Source organism: Salmo trutta, chromosome 11, assembly GCF_901001165.1.
Source record: "Salmo trutta chromosome 11, fSalTru1.1, whole genome shotgun sequence".
NCBI lineage: Eukaryota > Metazoa > Chordata > Actinopteri > Salmoniformes > Salmonidae > Salmo > Salmo trutta.
In genome coordinates this window covers 14,692,917-14,711,825 of record NC_042967.1, presented here as the reverse complement: position 1 = coordinate 14,711,825, position 18,909 = coordinate 14,692,917, and the positions used below count along the sequence as shown (strand labels likewise).

Sequence of the window (18,909 nt, the reverse complement as noted above, 5' to 3'; positions counted from 1 at the left end):
ACATAATTTGAACTTCACGGGGACATTTGTGTAACGTTAGGTAAATTGCCGTTAGCTACAGTAGCTAGTTACTGGCTAACGTTATGAAACGTGACCCTATTTAAATTATTTGGATACAAAGCACTGTAAATAAGTCAGAGCTATTTCATATGGTTATTATGAACAGCTACTTAAAATATTTGCTAAAGAAAATGTTTTTGAACGAAGTAAACAAACCTGCAGCAGGAGTAAACGTCAACCGCCTGTTCTTCATTCAAACGTGAGAAGGTTCGCTGCTATTGGCTATAAACCGTAAACGTCAAATCCAACGCCTTCACGTAAATCTATGGGTCGCCTTTTACCCACAACTTCCACCTGCTGTTGTGTTTGTTTAGTGTACGGTATTATTTTCAAACGTTTCAGATGCTGCATGTTCACAAAGACAAAATTCAATGGAAGTCACAGCCCAAGCCCATACTGGATTTTAGTCATTTTATTCATATGACTGTATTTGTTTTATTTTCATACAAAACATTCAAACATTCCAAGACAAGTTGTATACAAAAACAAACTTTTAGGGAGATGTCAGGTCTCATCTGCATCTAATCCTCACCTCAATGCATCTGTCCAACTCGATGATTGGTACTAACGTTTTAATACAGACACAGCAGGTCATTGATAGGACCGTTACCTACCTGAGCCGTGTACCACAGAGACATGTGATCGTGCATGTCGACACAGTCATAGTCCAGTGCTTGGAGGATGAAGTCAGCCCGGTGGAGATTCAGTGGTCCCATTAGGCAATTCAAATCAACTGGTGAAGGCGTTGTTTTCTCTCTGTTCAGTGAACTCTTTACATCCGATTTAACAACACACAATTAATTAGTTGTAATTTGCTGACCCTAAAAACAGTTTCTCCTCAAACGAAAATACCCACTGTGTGTGTGTGTGTGTGTGACTCTGAGCCTCCAACTCTCTCTCTCACACACACACACACACACACACACACACACACACACACACACACACACACACACACACACACACACAAGAATACAAAGTAGTAGTGTGAAAGAGTGACTTGCTGTTGCTATTGGAAAGGGGAGTGGTTCTAGTAGTAAATCTATGCCAGGCAATGAGAGGCCCACTCCACTCCATCCAACAATGACAAGTTGACCAATCCCACAGACTGTTGTCACACTGGATATAGACAGAGGGCAATTAAGTTCCCAATATAAAGCCCTGAATTTAAAAGACTTTGTACTGGATATCGGATTACTAAAACTGAGAGGTTGACAAAGGTCAAGGGAAATACTGGAAGCAATTTTGGAATCCATATCCTATCACAACGGAGATTATATTAAAGCTGTGCAACAATCTAACTTAGATAGTAATGGTAGTGAACACGCCTTTACTAAACAGAACCCAATCGTAAAGATTCTGATCATTGATAGTGTGCACTGCAGTGTACTGAGGTGCTCTCTTCCAGCCTAGAGGTGCTTGGAATAAATGCCCTATAATGTAACTTACTTAGTCAAATAAAGTGGTACGATCATACGGTATAACCAACCATTTCAACAAGGACCCTATCTTCACAGGAAAAATACAAAAATCCATGTTCAAATTCATATTTTCTCAGATTCACCTGTAAAACTATTCTTGAGAGCTGATTCCAAAATCAATCCATAGAACCAGAACCATTACGATCATATAGAACCTGAACCAGAACCATTCAGCTGGCCAGTTCTTTTCCAACAGCCACGAGTCTGACCCGGAGCACCTCAGCGAAGCCCTGTCCGAACCAGCAGGTGATGTCTGCTGTGTCCAAGGTGAAGAAGAAGAGTCTGTCCTTACGGTGGCTCCTCCGATACACTGACCTGGGGTCAGCAGATAGGACCCCCCTGATGGCGGCTGCAGCCTCCTATGGATCGTGCAGGAACCGGAACCTGGGTCGGTCACGAGATTCTAGAGAAACGGGGACATTCGTAGAAGAAGAAGCCAGTGAACATAGATCTACTTTAACGACTATGGCAAAATGGATGACGGAGAAACAGTACTTTTTTTAATACCGTTGACTTTAGTTTGGTAGGATAGTTTAGGCATGAGATGCAATGTTATCTATACAAACCCGCTGCAAAAACAATTGACGCCACAATGGAGCTCTCTGGTGGATGAATGCACAACTCAGTCCTTTTAAAAAGCAATAAAGCTCTCAAGTCAACCTCACCTCGGGGAGCATTACAGTGAATTCGGAAAGTACTTCCCACCCCTTGACTTTTTCCACATTTTGTTACGTTACAGCCTTATTATAAAAATGGATTGAATTGTGTATGACATTTACATAAGTATTCAGACCCTTTACTCAGTACTTTGTTGAAGCACCTTTGGCAGTGATTACAGTCTTGATTCTTCTTGGATATGACGCTACAATTTTGGCACAACTGTATTTGGGGAGTTTATCCCATTCTTCTCTGCAGATCTTCTCAAGCTCTATCAGGTTGGATGGGGAGCGTCGCTGCACAGCTATTTTCAGGTCTCTCCAGAGATGTTTGATCGGGTTCAAGACCGGGCACTGGCTGGGCCAATCAAGGACATTCAGAGACTTGTCCCGAAGCCTCTCCTGCGTTGTCTTGGCTGTGTGCTTAGGGTCATTTTCCTGTTGGAAGGTGAACCTTCACCCCAATCTGAGGTCCTGAGCAGGTTTTCATCAAGGATCTCTCTCCCAGTCGCTGCCACTGAAAAACATCCCCACAGCATGACGCTGCCACCACCATGCTTCACCGTAGGGATGGTGCCAGATTTCCTCCAGACATGACGCTTGGCATTCAGGCCAAAACGTTCAATCTTGGTTTCATCAGACTAGAGAATCTTGTTTCTCATGGTCTGAGGGTTTTTAGGTGCCTTTTGGCAAACTGCAAGCGGGCTATCATGTGCCTTTTACAAAAGGAGTGGCTTCCGTCTGGCCACTCTACCATAAAGGCCTGATTGGTGGAGTGCTGCAGAGATGGTTGTCCTTCTGGAAGGTTCTCCCATCTCCACAGAAGAACTCTGGAAGTCTGTCAGAGTGACCATCGGGTTCTTGGTCACCCACCTGACTAAGGCCCTTCTCCCCCTATTGCTCAGTTTGGCCGAGCGGCCAGCTCTAGAAAGAGTCTTGGTGGTTCCAAACTTCTTCCATTTAAGAATGATTGAGGCCACTGTGTTATTGGGGACCTACAATGCTGCAGAAATGTTTTGGTACCCTTCCCCAGGTCTGTGCCTCAACACAATCCTGTGTCGCAGCTCTACAGACAATCCCTGACATGCACTGTCAACTGTAGAACCATATATTGAGTGTGTGTGCCTTTCCAAATCATGTCCAATCAATTGAATTTACCACAGGTGGACTCCAAATCAAGTTGTAGAAACATCTCAAGGATGATCAATGGAAACAGGATGCACCTGAGCTGAATTTCAAGTCTCATAGCAAAGGGTCTGAATATTTATGTAAATAAGCCATGTTTTTTATTTTTATACATTTGCAAAAAAAATATGTACCTGTTTTCGCTTTGTCATTATGTGGTAGTGTGTGTAGATTGAGGATTTTTAAAATATTTAATCCATTTTAGAATAAGGCTGTAACCTAACAAAATATGGAAAAAGTCAAGGGGTCTGAATACTTTCCCAATGCATAGGCTTACCTGTATTGATAGGGGCAAGGAACTCCCCCAGCTCTCTCTCTGCATGGGGGGTGAAGCGCACCTCCAGACTGGCCACAGGAGGCTCCCTGATCCAGCCAGCGATGGTGCTGTAGGCCTCTTCCCCATAGCAAGGCCTAGCACTATCCTCCACTGGCTCCAAAGGCTTGGCTTTAGGGCCATCTGAAGCCTGAGACTTTCCTACCGAGCTCCCCAGGGTGAGGCAGTCATCTCCCTCGCTGATGTAGGCCTTGAGCTCCCCCAGCACAGTGGTGAGGTCTTTGCCCAGGGCTTTCGGAGCAGAAGAGCTGGAGGCATCACCTGGACGTAGGATGTGAGCTTTGGATTTGTCTTTTGAGTGGAGTATTCTGGGGTCTGTGCTATGACTATCCTGCCTCTCAACCCCCAAGTCCAACTGGGGATCAACAGTACAGGAGAAAGAAGCTACTGAGTCTGAATGCAGCGTCTCTACACTGGTGGTCCCCTCTTCTGATGGTACACAGGTGCTCTCAGGTTAGACGCCACAGTCATAAGTATCTGTGTCAATGTCCAGTCTACTGTGTGGGGAGTCATAGTCAGAGATGTAGGGTTTGATATCGAGGACAGGGGTGCCTTCGATCATGTCTATCTCACTCAGATGAAGTGTGTCACCTTAAAGTAGAAAGTGAACTGTTTATTTCATAAAATACACCAATCCACATAGCAGGAAGTTCGACACTGAACAATAGTGTGCCTATGGCATGCCAAGCTTAGCCATTATGGGGACAATAAGGCTAAGCATACCTGCAATAATGTCATACACACCCACAAACTCTCTCTCACACACACACACAATGTACTGCTCAATCTGAAATGAGACTGCAACATTCTGGGGGTTATATATTTGGGGACACACCTTTAAACGGAGCACTGTCACACTGCGCAGAAGAGCAAAGCAATTCGAGCTGGTTTTGGCAACTGATACTAACCTGTGACTCTGTCCAGCTTGGCCAGGGTCAGACCCAGGGCGTTGGGCCGGTGGGGGCTACGTGTGGAGTACACCCCAACCCTCTGGCCGTTGAGTCTGGGTGGCTTCACCTTAGCCTTATAACTCAGGTGGCCATTCTTATGGAACAGGAAGATGACCCTGGAAATGGAACGAGTGAAAGCAGGCTAATGTATTTCTTGTACATGTGTAGACAAATTGGGAATAAAGGGATGTAAGTTGATCAAAACAGTTCATGACTAAGAAAATGGTTGTGACATCCTTGATACGTTTAGCTAATGAGAGAACTGTCTTTGCAAGAAATACAGATTGTTTTATGTAGTACTGCAATTGCTACCTTCTTAAACAGCCTTAAGTTTAGCTAGCTACCCCCTCTACTAAGTCTAGCGCCCTATCCCAGTCTCTAGTACGTACCAGACATGAGAGTAGTTGTCCAGGCCGACCAGTGAGTGTTCAGGGTTGTTGAAGACACTCTGCTGGATCTGAAGGGTGGCCCTGGAGGGCCCACATATGGTTGGCTGTCTGGGGGTGCCATTCTTCACTGAGAAACATGAGCTGATGTAACCTATGGGGACTGTCTGGATGGTCCCTGTGAAGGAGACATTCGAACAATGATTAAAGGTCCATTATCTAGCTTTGTGCCCGACCCAACATATTTCAGATAGAAATGCAATCTATAGATATGTCATTCTCATTGAAAATGATTCTCATTGGAAGCAAGTCTAATAATTGGATGATCCTTTGTGCGATATTTCCATATTGCTTCTATATTGAATAGAAGTTCTAATTAAGTGCCAGTCAGATAAAGATAAACAATGATCAAGACAAGTCATGCGAGGAAGATATAAGTCAGGGATATAAGCGAGAGATCGAGTGCCTTAGCCAGCTACCTTTCTCAAGTGAATTCTGTGTCTCTAGGTCTACCTGTGGCCTTGGCTGACTCTTTGGAGATCGACTCTGGCCAATGTGTGTCAAAGCAGACTGGAGAGATGTCATGTGTTTTCGATGAGAACGAACAGCACTGTCCAACAATTACCTGGGGGAGGGGGGGCATTTTAATACCTGTGTTGACACATTATGGTCAGCAGCATATAGTCAGTATGTAATACGGATAACGACTAAGCTAGATGTTTTTTCCAAGATGCCATGCGTTGCATTATGCATTCATTTCATACCTGTGATTTTTGATTTCTTTTCGCATGACAGATATCTGCTGGTTGAGTTTGTTGACATGCTCCGTACAGTTGCAAATGGCAGATATTTTGATAGCGTCTTGATTGCTTTGCTAGTTTGTCATTGACTAGATTAAATAATCAAAATTCATACAATAACATCTGATAATGTTGTAAAATATCAGAGATTGTTTATACTGCCTAACAAAAGTACACATCTCTGCTGAAATGCTTCCGCACATGTGTGTCGTCATTTCTAGCTGGCCAACCAGCAACTTACTAATGGAAAGCGGTGACTGACTGTTGTAGCAAGCATGCACAAATGATTATGTAAATTGTGAAGCAAAACATCAAACTCGTGTCCTGTTGGAGAGTTATGGATGAAAGTCGTAGAAATAACTATTTTTAATGGTTGTCAGTTTAGAGAAATGTCAAAGCAACATGTCTACTGTAATATTGAATATATATAATGACTCCTTGGAGATTGTTTCACTACTGTAAAAGGACAGCAGAGGGTAGTATTGAACAACTGAGACTTGTTCTTGTTTTGTAGATGATCATAACAAGGAGACAGTCATATTATCAACAAAGCATCACACCTTTATTATCATAGCGCTTATCTCAAATAAACCATTGGTATAAAAAAAAATTTAAATCACAATTAGAAAACACAGTTACCAGAAATGATTAAATACAAATGTACTTTCAAATGCTGCCATATTTAGCTTGTACAAATCATTTATTAAATACAGACAGTGCAGTTCTTGCAACATAACAAATTTAGACACCATTCATGAAGCAGAAATAAATAAATCCATGGGTAGGTTTAAAGCTGGAATTCATGCATTTCGTATCCATACCCTATCAGGCTCAAAATTACAAGGATGAGTTAACCAGTAAGGCTAAACTGCATCACCTCTCAAATGCACATGTTGACAGAATAGATTACTTTGCATGTAATCTGTCTGTATGTTATCAGAGGCCAGATCTGAGTGGATTTCAGAAGAAGGTTCTTGGTGGATGATCTTGTGAAGGAGCACCAGTGTAGAACCTGGGGAACGTAGAGAACACTCTATTCTGTTCAGGCACATTGACAGACGGCTCCTCATTTGAACCTACGACAGAAAGGTGGTTAGTTTAACATTAATGATTATATATGTGACAAGATCATATCCCCCACAGCTAGATAACATCCCAATGAGCTCATTGGCCAGCCACTTCAGTACATTCACAAGTCAAGTACATGACTGCAAAGAGACATCAATTAATTGATGCCATTAGTACCTTGATCAGTGCCCCAGTTGTTTTGAGATGGAGGGACGTCTTCCTTCTCATCTGGACCCAAGTCCTCAATCAGCACCTGGTCCAGGGTGTCACTACCCTGGTCACTACCTTCTGTGTACAGGGTCTCCAACAGGGATGGTGCAGGGGCAGTAACAGGGTTATACATTGGAGAAGGGGCAACAACAGGAGCAGGGGCAAGGATAGGGATAGGGATAGGGGCTGGGACGGGGGGAACATACGCCGGTAGTGATTCTGGCGGGCTAGGGTCCACCGGAAGGAATGGGGATAGTGAGATCAAGGTAGGGGCAGAGGTGGCTTCCACTGGTTTGGACACCACCTTTACAATGACAGCCTCCTGTTCTGGCTCTTCCTGGGAAGCCGGAAGCTTCGGTGTTGGATCAGTCTTCCTCGGCCTTCCTCGTCTTCCCGAGCTACTCTTCTCCTCTCTTCCCCTCGCTCTCTTCCTCCTGCTCTCTACCCTGATATCACACAAATAGTAATGTAATCATGGGTCGTCATTATACACTTCCTCGCAACTGGAATGTTTACACTTTGCAGCTGATTACATTGATAAGCTTGGCGATATTCATTCATTCATTGTTGATAGTGCAAAGTCCTTGATCTAAACGTGTGGTGCCAATAGTTGGAAACGCCTCAGCAACCTTTGGTTTCCTCTTGCTCCATATTGGACAATATGGGCTGGAAGACTGATAGGCAGCCAAATACGATCATTATCAAATATATTGTTTCATGTACACAACTTTATTTATGCATGTACAACACATATATTACTATTTTCTGGTCTTACATTCTTTAAACATACAAAAACACAAACTCATGTTAAGTGGCTTTTCAGCAAAACTTATTTAAGCATGTAAGCACTAGAGTAAGCCAATAAGGACAAAGGGCTTGGCAGCTGTATTGAAGCCCACATAGTGCACTCAAGTTTCTAGTTAAAACACATTTGTCGGCTGAAGCACAAAACCGTCAATAGTGGTTGAAATCTAGGCCTCTTCCTAACTCTAACATGTTTGTTAGAGGATGAGCGTGCATTACTAGTTCTGCACCTCTTCTTAATGTCTACATTTACCCATAAACCCACTGGTTAATCGCCTTCTCCTCGGCCTCTGCCTTTCTTTTCTTGAGAAGGTCTCTGTCTCTTAGCTGCCGCTGGATCCCACCTGTAACACCGACCAACATACACCAGTCAGCCAGTCAGTCAGTCAGCTATCAACGACAGACAGGACACTTCACTCTCATTCCTCATTTGAATTCTATTACATCAATAGTCAGAGTGTAAGACGCATTTAGTAAATATCGTAATAAACTGACAATGGTTCAATAAAAATTGGGTTACTTAGGCACTTTGTTTCATTATGATTTTGTTCACTGTCCTCTCTGTACTTGATCTATTACTGGTTTATGCTAACAAAACTCTGTCCATATTTGAATGCTCCAGTGGTTTATGCTGTTGTATGATTTGTGTTAGAAATTGACTGCAAAACCAATGCAGCTATGTAGCAGCAGTTGTATAGCCCATCAGCATACCAAAGTATAGGATGATAGTACATATTATACCATGGCATTGTTGAATACTCCTTTCTGATTGGCTTGAAGGGCATTCTAGAGCGTGCATTATTTCCCTATAACTCACTCTATATTTGCACGCTAGAATTCAATGGCTATAGTTAATTTTTACATGTATTGTTTGAGCTGCTATTGAAAGAAAGTTGAATTGAAAACAGTATTGTATAGGATGATTAGTACATGTTAGTACATGGTGTCTGGGACTACGAACATACAGTATGAGACACAAACAGACTTGTGTCTGGACACAGACAGAGAACATCTACAGCAAAATCTTCCAAATACATGTTCCTATTGAGTTGTAATCATCTTAGTTGTACATCTGTTTGGACAGATCAACCATCAGTAAGTCCTTTGTGACCCAGTTTGCAGCAAAATACATTGCCAGGAATATGCATGAATAGAGCCAATGTTAACAAATAAAAGGACAGTATGACATACTAATACTAGGACTAAGATAGTAACCTTTTCCAGAGAACAGTGGTACATCTGAGAAATAATTGGATATTTCACTATAAAACACAGAATAGAGACAACGTTCAGAGGTCATTTACCTTGGTTATCATTGGGATTTTTATATTCCAACTCTGGTTTCTCTTTATCGAACGTCCCCTCCATTTTTCCTCCTGTAGAAATGAATGTAACTTGTTGAGAGGGGCAAGCGAGCAGAGAGGGGTAAAAACGTTGATAAAAAATTATGTCTGTTTGCAAGTCCCGCCCCCAAAAAATCATTATCTGGTTAACCATTACCATAGCCCTGGAAGAGTTCTTATGGCTCAGCTCTTATCGTATTTGTAAAGGTGGAGGAGTTGGCACAAAACGGGCATAAAAGGAGGCCATGTTGCTAGCTGTGTGTGTGTGTGTGTGTGTGTGTGTGTGTGTGTGTGTGTGTGTGTGTGTGTGTGTGTGTGTGTGCGGGAGAGAGAGAGAGATAGAGAGTTGTCATGGGGCTACCTATACAGATGTGTGTGTCTGAGAATAGCTAGCAGCACAGTATAAATAAAAGATGCTGAGTGTGTCACGGGTGCTCAGGACAGAGAATGACTGAATTCAGGCAATTTCTCCCTTGATGTTATGCAATATCCAGTCAGTGATATGAGAAGGAGCACAGTACGGTTCAACAAGAGGAAATAAAGCCCAGAGGGACTGAGGCAGACAGTGTAGGTAGGCTAGCTAGCTGTGAGTCAACGCTTCTGGGATAGACTGTGTGCAGCTCGTTAGAAGGGTATAGCCATAGACATGCACACATTCCGGAAGGCTCCACACAGGCCCTACATATATACAGTGTTTGACTTGGACTGAAAAAGGTGCCGCCGGTACTCACTTTGGGTGACGGTACTGTTTATATTTAAGTACAGGAGTTCCACAATACTTTTGAGCTAATATTCTATAAGAGGAACAGGAGCTCAAGCAGTAGAACATTTGAGGTGCCGATACTCAGCTCTGGGGAGCTCCTGCCCAAGTCAAACACTGAATACATAGTCTACATACCTTAGGCCATGTATTTTTCTCTTTCGAGAACTACAGTGCGGAGAAAATGTATCCTATATGCCAGATTCACTGGAACTACAGTATACATTCCTATAAGTTGTAAAGTAAACACAATGTCCTCCAATCCATTCACTGAATACTATCTAGTCTGACAAAAAGATAACTTTATGGCTGTTGTTTTTTCTTTCTCACAAAGGAAAAACATAGCCACAAAACCTTGAAATACCGGCATGTTTTGTTTTTGAATCAGGCGGCAAAAGTAGCACCCCTATCCCGCGCCTCAGGTTCTTCTACAGTAGAGTGGAGGCATAACCATCTTATCTCATCGTAAGGGAGCTGCTCATTCTCTGGGCGTGTTCTCAATCTTCTCCCTGCACATTGAAGCCTCAGCCTGCTGTGTCTGAGCCAGTGAGCGTCTCTGGAAGCCGCTGCTTTACTAAGAGCAAATAAGACTCAACTGCCTATCAGTCTTCAGTCAGGCACAGTGCTACTAAGAGGCCCTGTACTTGATTACTGTACTTAGCCTAGTTTCTGGCTTAGGAATTTTGTGTAAAATTGAATTTTTCTCGAACAATAATTTTACATCAACTTAGCCAAGTACTTTGTTAGCCATTGAAAATACTAAGTAAACCATATCCTAAACAGTTCATTCTGGGAGACTAGCAACTTCCAATGCAAGGCCACAAAGAGTACTGCCCTACAAATACTCTATGGACTACCAGATATGTGACACCTCCTCTATTTTCTTCTTCAGCATTGAAGGAGAGTTTGACAATGACACTTATGCGGAACAATTTGCAAAGCAATAGTAGGTTACCAAAATAATAACTCAATGAGCAACAAATGAGGACACACACACATACACAAAACTACCTTGAAAAATGCGTGTTGAGGAAAATCAGTTTGCTGGGATCCTGCTGTCAAAATCAAAGCAACTAACACACTAACACTTCAGTAGATATTATACTCAGCCGGTTCACAATAATGTACCCCCTTCTGTCTCTTTAAGGGGCAATCTGCACTTGCTACATCCAGTTTTGGATGTATAAATTAATATGTACCCATTGATTCTTGAAGAATATAATTTATAAATGCCTCATCAGCTTAGTTCAACTATCCTACCCCATCAGAACCCAAAATATAAGCTTTTTTTACTCCAATGTTTGTAAACAAAGTAGCCTCAAAACATGGTTCAAATTATAATTTTGATTTCATGGCTGGTCAGTCCTTGCATCCATAGCTCGGTCTATGAATTGAGAGTGGTTACATTTCTCCCTCAGCCTTTTACTAAAACAGGGGCAGTGAAAAAACACTCTGTTACTGTTTCCACTGCTGATTAAAGGCTTGCACATATTTCTAAGCAATCGATTAGATAAGCAGATACAGTCAGAGAGGAGAGAAGTCACCCACACACACCCATAATGCATGATAACCTCATGAGTTGGAGGAGGCTGTACAAAGACGTTGCAGTGCCCTCTCCTGGTAAATACTTTCTATTACCGATTGCCATGTTCAAAACATGGTTGAAATGTACAGCATAGTACAGTAGGGCCTGTAATGGTATTTATTTTAGAACATTGATTCTAAGATAGTTACATTCATATCCAAGATACAAAACTACTGTTTTCATGTTTTACATATTGTGATTTAAAAGCTGTGATTACAATTTTACAAATGTTACCACCATATTAATTGAAATCCATACCAAAATAGAAACATATAGCTATCTCAAGCATAGTAGTTGTGTAGGTACCGTTAGTCTTGAATAGGACACGCATTGGTGACCTGACTAGATCCTACGAAAGGCTTTTGTAGAGATGCAAGAGACTCATTCATTGAAAAATAAAAAAATGTAAATAAATAAATTGGCTTGTTGATGAATATCAATTTTCCATAGGTGTGTTTCTTGTTCTGACAGAGAGAGAAGGTGCTCTTTGGTGGTAGCGGGAGGCACACTGGTGTGTTCTTCTGCATCAGGGATCTGGCGTCTCTATGCAGGAAGCGTAAGGGAGAAGTACCCCATCACGGTGTGCATATACAATGCTCCCTTCACTGTAAACCAAATAAACGCACTCTACCTACTGGTTCTAATAAAAGGGAAAATTGTATGAGATTATCAGGCATCGTCATATTGCTTGATGCTGATTATTGGTAAATGAAATAAGTGTACACACATTAAATAAGGTGTAATGTTTATTGAGCATACGTACATTAGGACAACAATGTCATGTTTTTAAGTTGAAATGTACTGATAAACAAAGAATGCTATGAAATTAATTTGCCGCTGCCTTGTCAACAGGTATACCTTATTCGATTGACATGCTATTTTTGCCGAAGCGTGGAAAATAATATGAATAGAATGTTATCGTTAAATTCTATCACTATGGAGAAGCTTTCATACAATGCATAATTACATAATATGTAACGAATATAACTAATTATACCTTAATGGTCATTCTAATGGAATCCAGAGAGAACAAAACACTGTCCTCAAACATTTACATTGTGTGTTTAGTCTTCATAATTATACCTTATTAATGCATTTCAAAATAAGGCCTTTTAAATAATACAATAATTAGGTGGTTGCTTGGGTTCGTCCTGCTTCACACATGTACCAGTGTGTATTATACATGTGTGAAATGGAAATGTACTTTTTGCATATCCCAAATCCCCGAGACACCCTGGAAGAGTGGGGTCAAGGCTGGGAGGGGGCCTCAAACATCTCCGCTGTAGGTGTTTAAATAAAGTAAATAATAGTCCTGATTTCATTTGTTTTTTCTTTAGCAATGATTTCTTATTATGTAATCAATTGATTTATAAAATATGTTTCAAATAATCTCCGAATTAGAATGTTACAAACTGGTTATTTTTATAAAAATAATCAAATAAAGACTAACAAAACATTTGTTTGAACTTAGAATTGTACATAATACATCACTTTTCCCCCCAGAAATAAATCGCACCCCAGTTGTTTGATGGCAGCGTCATGTTTTGTGACTGCATTGCCTGTTTAACGGCAGTGGGCATTTCTGACCAGAGATGGCGCTATTGAGTATATATTTTGTTTTAGTCCCGTTTCCCTCCATGGTTTCTCCTCTCCGCGGGTAACTTGGCGTTTGGCTCAGTTCATTATACAGTCCCATATTCTTCCTCCATTAGGGCATCTCTCTGCCTTTGGACTGAATATAAATTACACCGACACCCAAGAGAAAAGTTCACTTTCGTAGGGCGAGATGGACATGAAAAAGAGGATCCACTTGGAACTAAGAAACAGGACCCCATCTGATGTAAGTCGTGCCTTTTAAACCAAACCTTTAGTTTTCTGGCTAGCTTGCTACTTTTTTTGCTTTCCAAGTGACCTGTGTAGCTAATGGTGACCACATGGGCTTAATGTTTCTCATTTATTAATAGAGCGGAAAATACTTAACTGTAACAAGCTACATTACACTGTCCCCGTTGGGGCGTGAGGGGGAACAAGACAATATATTCAATCGTTACTTTCGAAAGGCGACTTTTTTTCTTTCTGGCATTATTGCAGTGTTAACAGTTTCACAGTCACTGGGTAGATGTTGCACACACACGGTTCGAATGCAACAACGTTGTCGCAATTATTTCTTAACTTCTACATCTGTGTTGTATGAGACGTGTTTTTCCACGATGCGTTAGACATTGACGGAATGGTTTATTTTATATAGACCTTGGTAGCCATGTTTGTTGCTAGCATACAATCTAAAATGGGGCGCCCTTTATTACAATGCACTTAAATCCACAACAATCCAGAATGTTTACACCATGCCCCTACTTTTGTGATATCATTCATGAGATCACGGGTGGCTTCTTTCCGACATTTTCCGCGAATTGGGTAGGGACACATTAGATAGCTAGCAAGCAAACAAAATTAGTCATGAACGTTTCATCTCACGAGTCATGCACATCTTGTAGGCTACAACTGCTACTATTACACCCCCTTTTCGCAAGCTAGCAATATAAATGTTCTTATATTACTTTACTTGCTAAGAATCAACTGAAGTTGAGGGAATTAGCCAGCTACAATGTCGCCGATGATCTAAGGTTACTTGCCTACCCTCACATTCCGTCAAATGTTACATTGTTCGACTTGAGATTCAAACTAAATGTAATTTCCCGCAAATTAAAGCTGATTTGTTATGTTGCTAATTCGCAGCGGTCAGCAAATGTTTGGTTCCCGCCATATTATTCCCCACAACTACCACGAAAGCAAACGAAATACTTATTGAAACTGGCCAACCTCCACGTTCAGATTCGGTATTTTGTATGTTAATAATTTAAAATGTCTAATGCTTAGGCTACCGACAATCTCCGAATAACGTGTTGGTCGTCGGCTCGTGCAATAGCCTGCCTGAATGACACGAGACAGAGGAAACTGCGTTCGGTGCGTGGGCTGCTAAAACTCGACGTTGACGCTCTCTAGTTTTCATGCAAACATTGATAAAAGTATTCTACATTGAAAGTTAATTTTAAGGGATGATTTTACGTAATTACTGCATGTAAACAGTCATCCATCTCCGGAGAGTTTAGAGAACTCTGCATACTGTATCTCAGGAATCGCCATGTTGTCATTCTGCCGTCTTTGAAGCTCTGGAGAAAGGAGGCTCCATCTTTGTTTGACTAATTTCCGTTCTGAATATTTCCTTCGACGTTGTTTGCGAAACGGTGATATGTAACAAACTGTCATATCTGTCGTTCGCTCGACGGCTAGGCGATCCATTTCCCCAATAAATTCGATTTGAAAATAAAAAAAAGTATCTTTACAGGGTATATTCGCAATCTTTCCATTGCTGTAGGGTAGGTAATGGCGGGCAGTCAGGCTTCTTGTAGGTCCTCAACTGCACGGCAGCGCTTAAAAGGGCAATGGCTAGCCTGTAGCGAGCTTGCTAACAAAAAGCATTGCATGTGTCATTAGTGACTGAACAGCGGGCAAGTGAAGGTAGAACTGTATTGTGCGGTTCTTCCTCGTGGCAGCTGGTTTAAAGACACAACCGCGGTGCCTCGACATAAAACATCATGCAACCAAATACCTTTATTGATGGCTCCACTCGACAGCCTTATCAATGTTTCACTTTGCCAATGTGCAAATCATGATCTTTGACGTTCAGCGTTAACTTTCTTAAACCTTTTATCGAGTTTTTGGTTGCGTAACAAATGTCCCTCACGTGAACTTTTTAAACGATGAGATTTTGTAGTGAGGAATTGAAAGGTTGCAAGTATTCATACATAAATCAGGAAAAAGTCAAAATAACAACCACTCCTGTCATTGAGGTTCATATTTTGTGTATTGACCTTTTCAATCATGAAGTTTAGATTCAATCGTAGTTTTTTTGTTGTATTGATGCCGCAAATTGCTGTTGCCAACATGTGACCATTTTAAACAGATTTTCCCACACCGTTTTTGCATATATGCGTAAAATAAAGCTTTTATAATATGTGTGCATTCTCAATTTTAGTGTTTGTAGTGCATCTGTAAACAATGCATACATATGTTTTTCTTTGGATTACAATTTTACACATTTTTATAGGTACGAGAACTTGTCCTGGATAACTGCAGATCAAATGAAGGGAAAATTGAAGGTCTCACAGCAGAATTCGTCAATCTGGAATTCCTCAGTTTGATAAACGTTGGCCTAATCTCAGTCTCCAACCTTCCCAAACTTGGGAAACTCAAAAAGGTATTTATTTCTTTTATTTTTACACAAGTTACTTAGTTACAGTATTGAAAATTTTTTTTTTGACTCCTTTAAAAAAAATACCTTAAGTTCTGCCTGGGGGAGTATAGAAAGAGCCATTGTATGCATCCCTAATGGAAACCTATTCCCTATATAGTGCACTATTGAGGGCCCTTGTCAAAAGTAGTGCACTGTTATGTAAGGAATAGGGTTCCATTTGTTTTCTGAAAGACTGTTACTTGCTTGGGAGTTTTGTTGTTGTTGACAGAAGTGACTGATATGTCTTCACATTATGTTGCAGTTGGAACTCAGTGACAACAGAATCTCTGGTGGCCTTGATGTGCTAGCAGAGAAACTCCCCAACCTCACACATCTAAATCTAAGCGGGAACAAACTGAAAGACATCAGCACGTTGGAACCTTTGGTAGGTACACCAAACTCCCAGTAGAGCACAATACAGTGCGACACCATCTCATTGTCTCAGGCTATGCCTCAAATGACACTATTGCTCGTATAGTTGGCATGCAGCTGTGTTTTAGACTAATTTCTGATTAGTTTGCTAGCCTATATGGGCAAAAGGTGTGCTCTAAAATCGAATTAGAGATTTATTCAGCCAGTGTTTTTTTCACCCCCTAATTACCCTACACCCATTTGGTCCCACAGAAAAAGCTGGACAGCCTGAAGTCTCTGGACCTGTTCAACTGTGAGGTGACCAACCTGAACGACTACAGGGAGAGTGTGTTCAAGCTGCTCCCTCAGCTCACCTACCTGGACGGGTACGACGTGGAGGACCGAGAGGCATCCGACTCGGACGGAGAGGTCGACGGTGTGGATGATGACGATGATGAGGGTGGGCATCCATTTTTTTGTGTTTTTGAGGGAATATGAGGAAGTGCAGATGTGGGTTGAATGGGAGTCTTCTGAAGCTCAGTTGGTAGACCATGATGCTTGCAACGTCAGGATAGTAGGTTCGATTCCCAGGATCACCCATACATAAAATGTATGCTCGCGTGACTAAGTCGCTTTGAATAAAAGCATCTGCTAAATGGCATATACTACTATATATTAGAATCCATAATAGTACATCGTGGGTGTTTTGTCATGCAAGGGAATGTTATTGTGTATTTGTACGGTTTGTCGGCATGTCTCTGTGATAACTGACAATGGATGTGATTAGATTTTTATTAGGATCTCTTTTAGTCCTCAGTTGGACTAATCTACCAAGAGTCCTTAAACATTAAAATACAATTTATAATATGACCACATTTTTACATAACACAATGTTCCAAACTGACATTGACCAGATAAATACTCTTTAACAGTCCGAAAAGAGAGATTGATTCCTTCATCACCATAGTCCTGCACAACCTTCCAATTGATTATATCTAAATGGTTGTAACGTATTGTTTGAATTTCTATATTGAAAGGTTTTTGGTGTGCTCAGATAAATTATTCAGTTGCTCTGAATCGAAATGTGATATTTATTTTGTTTTTTAGAAGATGAGGAGGGAGAGGAGGAAGACTTTGATGAGGAGGATGATGACGATGAAGAGGGAGTAGAAGGAGAGGAGGAAGATGAGGTCAGCGGCGATGAGGAGGTAAACCCCTTTTTGGTTTGTTTGACTCAATAGTTTAAAAGATCAACGGGGCATATTGTTGATTCTGATCTGCTCTGTCCCTTCTCTCCAGGAGGAAGACGTTGGCATTGATGGTGAAGTTGAAGATGAGGATGATGAGGACGATGAAGAAGAGGGTATGTCATTGTCGTACTTTTTGTCACAAGCTCATGTCCGAAACTCATGTTAAAAAGTTTACCTTTCGGATACTTTACTAAGTACAGTGTAATAACTCTTTCTCATTTCCCCTAGAAGTTGAGGCTGTCAAAGGCGAGAAGAGAAAGCGAGAACCCGATGATGAAGATGACGATGATGATGACGACGAGGACGACGATTAAGAGCAAAAAACAAGAGCCTGTCAAGTTACCAACCCCTTCCCTCTCCACCCTTACACCCTGCCTACGCCACGTCTCTCCCCCAGCTTTGAGTCCCCGTGTGGGGAAAGACTGTACCGGATGGGTGGTCTGAGTGGAGCTGCCTGCTCCCGATGGAACCGAGAGCCATTCCCAAGGTTCTCAAGCAGCGCACCACTCCGCATTCTACAATTTCACTGTCAACTCCCCTTTATGTATACCTGTGTGAGGACTTTGGGACTGGTATCTAGTTTTGGGTCTGTGCTTTTAATATTTTGTTGGATGAATTATGAATTTATATTTTATGTTGGGTTTATTATTTCTTCCCCCTCTTCTTTTGTCTTTGTTTTATTTTCCGTTCCTTATTCCCCCCCACAATAAAATTATTGCTATAGCAGCTGTGTGATGAGCGAGCTATGATTTTTGTGGCCGCCTGTTGCACAAATCAACATTTTTACTTCCTGTATGACCAAACTACTTTGTAAATAAAATGTTACAATTTTGCGCTTTGCTCTCCTCCTGCCATACTTTTCTCTTGTCACATCTAGAGTTGAATGAATCTGATGAGTTAAGTGCAAGTCGTCTGTCTCACCCCCTGCTGATTGCAATAGGTTGCCTCAGTGGGAAAAGTCTAACACTCATTTTTATATTAGATAGAATATTAATTTCCTTAAGGCTTCAGGATGGATACTTCAAAGTCACTCTACAAGATGACATGTTGCACCTCATCATTTTATTATTTTAAATGGGAGGGAAGGATAAAATAGGAAGACGTGAAATCCACTTTAACCCCAGAGTTGCCATGTGTTCGCAATTCTCTTTGTATGTTTGACTTTGAGAGTTGCAAAAGAGGTTATTGGTTCAATTGTAATTTGTTTTGCTTTGAGTGCTCCTAGAGATTTGAGGATTCTAGTGCCCAAAAGCCTGTTTTAGCATGTGCAGCACCACTGAGGACTTTCACCATTTTGAAGTAGTCAACTGGGGGGGACTTCCTATGGCTTAAGGAAAGATCACATAATTCCATCCAGGTCACCAGGAGGAATCAGCCAATGATTTAGACTTG

General features: G+C 41.4%; 3 protein-coding genes across 8 annotated transcripts; 1 reads left to right on the top strand and 2 right to left on the bottom strand.

Moving 5' to 3' along the window:
- Nucleotides 1-1,479: 1,479 nt before the first annotated feature.
- Nucleotides 1,480-6,082, bottom strand: LOC115202280 (tRNA (adenine(37)-N6)-methyltransferase). 2 transcript variants are annotated; one of them, XM_029766332.1, is made up of 6 exons: nucleotides 5,817-6,082; nucleotides 5,532-5,677; nucleotides 5,056-5,230; nucleotides 4,625-4,782; nucleotides 3,660-4,307; nucleotides 1,480-1,944 (listed from the first exon to the last, which is right to left on the bottom strand). In XM_029766332.1, exons 2-5 carry the CDS (start codon nucleotides 5,635-5,637, stop codon nucleotides 4,171-4,173), a joined length of 576 nt encoding a protein of 191 aa, XP_029622192.1. In that variant the 5' UTR covers nucleotides 5,638-5,677; nucleotides 5,817-6,082; the 3' UTR covers nucleotides 1,480-1,944; nucleotides 3,660-4,170. The 2 variants fall into 2 exon arrangements, with proteins under 2 accessions (XP_029622192.1, XP_029622193.1); XM_029766333.1 differs by lacking the exon at nucleotides 5,532-5,677 and having other exon boundaries at nucleotides 5,817-6,081.
- A 308-nt stretch (nucleotides 6,083-6,390) lies between these two features.
- LOC115202278 (cyclin-dependent kinase inhibitor 1C) lies at nucleotides 6,391-9,375 on the bottom strand. 2 transcript variants are annotated; one of them, XM_029766325.1, is made up of 4 exons: nucleotides 9,239-9,375; nucleotides 8,188-8,278; nucleotides 7,098-7,576; nucleotides 6,391-6,928 (listed from the first exon to the last, which is right to left on the bottom strand). In XM_029766325.1, the coding sequence occupies exons 1-4, from the start codon at nucleotides 9,300-9,302 to the stop codon at nucleotides 6,813-6,815; spliced, it is 750 nt and encodes a 249-aa protein (XP_029622185.1). In that variant the 5' UTR covers nucleotides 9,303-9,375; the 3' UTR covers nucleotides 6,391-6,812. The 2 variants fall into 2 exon arrangements, with proteins under 2 accessions (XP_029622185.1, XP_029622186.1); XM_029766326.1 differs by having other exon boundaries at nucleotides 8,200-8,278.
- Nucleotides 9,376-13,198: 3,823 nt separating this feature from the next.
- On the top strand, nucleotides 13,199-18,351 carry LOC115202279 (acidic leucine-rich nuclear phosphoprotein 32 family member B). 4 transcript variants are annotated; one of them, XM_029766330.1, is made up of 7 exons: nucleotides 13,199-13,462; nucleotides 15,731-15,880; nucleotides 16,179-16,301; nucleotides 16,541-16,727; nucleotides 17,378-17,475; nucleotides 17,567-17,630; nucleotides 17,746-18,351. In XM_029766330.1, exons 1-7 carry the CDS (start codon nucleotides 13,409-13,411, stop codon nucleotides 17,829-17,831), a joined length of 762 nt encoding a protein of 253 aa, XP_029622190.1. In that variant the 5' UTR covers nucleotides 13,199-13,408; the 3' UTR covers nucleotides 17,832-18,351. The 4 variants fall into 4 exon arrangements, with proteins under 4 accessions (XP_029622190.1, XP_029622189.1, XP_029622188.1 ...); XM_029766329.1 differs by having other exon boundaries at nucleotides 17,375-17,475; nucleotides 17,749-18,351; XM_029766328.1 differs by having other exon boundaries at nucleotides 17,375-17,475.
- Nucleotides 18,352-18,909: the final 558 nt, after the last annotated feature.

What these genes read in the sequence shown, in the direction of transcription:
- LOC115202280 (XM_029766332.1), bottom strand. Translation starts at nt 5,637, where the DNA reads ATGACATCTCTCCAGTCTGCTTTGACACACATTGGCCAGAGTCGATCT. An exon ending in ACAGAATTCACTTGAGAAAG is followed by an intron (nt 5,231 to 5,531) that starts GTAGCTGGCTAA and finishes TCTCCTTCACAG; the next exon opens with GGACCATCCAGACAGTCCCC. An exon ending in GACAACTACTCTCATGTCTG is followed by an intron (nt 4,783 to 5,055) that starts GTACGTACTAGA and finishes TTCCATTTCCAG; the next exon opens with GGTCATCTTCCTGTTCCATA.
- LOC115202278 (XM_029766325.1), bottom strand. Translation starts at nt 9,302, where the DNA reads ATGGAGGGGACGTTCGATAAAGAGAAACCAGAGTTGGAATATAAAAAT. An exon ending in AAATCCCAATGATAACCAAG is followed by an intron (nt 8,279 to 9,238) that starts GTAAATGACCTC and finishes TCGGTGTTACAG; the next exon opens with GTGGGATCCAGCGGCAGCTA. An exon ending in CAACTGGGGCACTGATCAAG is followed by an intron (nt 6,929 to 7,097) that starts GTACTAATGGCA and finishes TTTCTGTCGTAG; the next exon opens with GTTCAAATGAGGAGCCGTCT.
- LOC115202279 (XM_029766328.1), top strand. Translation starts at nt 13,409, where the DNA reads ATGGACATGAAAAAGAGGATCCACTTGGAACTAAGAAACAGGACCCCA. An exon ending in GGATGATGACGATGATGAGG is followed by an intron (nt 16,728 to 17,374) that starts GTGGGCATCCAT and finishes TTTGTTTTTTAG; the next exon opens with AAGATGAGGAGGGAGAGGAG. An exon ending in AGGTCAGCGGCGATGAGGAG is followed by an intron (nt 17,476 to 17,566) that starts GTAAACCCCTTT and finishes CCTTCTCTCCAG; the next exon opens with GAGGAAGACGTTGGCATTGA.